This window comes from Asparagus officinalis, chromosome 1 (genome assembly GCF_001876935.1).
Source record: "Asparagus officinalis chromosome 1, Aspof.V1, whole genome shotgun sequence".
Lineage (NCBI taxonomy): Eukaryota > Viridiplantae > Streptophyta > Magnoliopsida > Asparagales > Asparagaceae > Asparagus > Asparagus officinalis.
In genome coordinates, this window is record NC_033794.1 from 49,229,474 (window position 1) to 49,230,217 (window position 744).

General features: G+C 42.2%; 1 protein-coding gene across 1 annotated transcript in view; it reads left to right on the top strand.

Moving 5' to 3' along the window:
• LOC109823896 (multiprotein-bridging factor 1b-like) overlaps positions 208-744 on the top strand; it is a 7,992-nt gene continuing 7,455 nt past the window's right edge. The window contains exon 1 of the mRNA XM_020390332.1: positions 208-482. Within this exon, the coding sequence (XP_020245921.1) occupies positions 341-482 (142 nt within the window). The 5' untranslated portion in view covers positions 208-340. The remainder of the gene's footprint in view (positions 483-744) is intronic.

Below are 744 nucleotides of genomic sequence, written 5' to 3' on the forward strand. Positions count from 1 at the left end.
CATTGTTTAATTCCAGATTTAACTATAATTTCCAACATGATATACTGAATCAGTTTTGAAAATACAATACACGGATGCAAAGTTGAGCATTTTTCCTTTACCACATATCCTGCACTGAGGAAAAGAAAGGAGAAAGAAAAAGGGACTTAAAACTCTTAAAAATCCATCTCTCACGTGATCTCTGCATGCCTATAAAGAAAAGCCCAAATTCTCGCTGAAGGGTAAAAACCCAAAAATCCCCAATCTGTTACAATCTCTCTGCTTGCATCAAAATCCTCAAAACCCTAGCCCCCGAGTCAAATCCACAGTACAAAGACCAGAGCTTTCATCGGAAACCCCAATGGCCGGAGTGGGACCGATCTCTCAGGACTGGGCCCCCGTCGTGGTCCGCAAGAAAGCCCCGAACGCTGCCGCCAAAAAGGACGAGAAGGCAGTCAACGCCGCTCGCCGGAGCGGCGCCGAGATCGAAACCCTAAAGAAATGTAACTCTACCCCTTAAATTTTAGGTTTAATTTTACCTAGATTTTTATATTCCTGAATGATAACTGAATATCTTTTTTGTTTAAATTACTGAAAATACCCATGAGTATTGCTGCTTCGCACATAATATGCATTAAATAGACAAGTAGGGTTTTCCGATGACAAAAAGGACCATATTTGCAGGATCTCATCGGTAAAACTGCGAGATAAACGCATATACTTCGCTAAATTGCTTACGGGTTATCAGAACCCCCACCGCCCGCT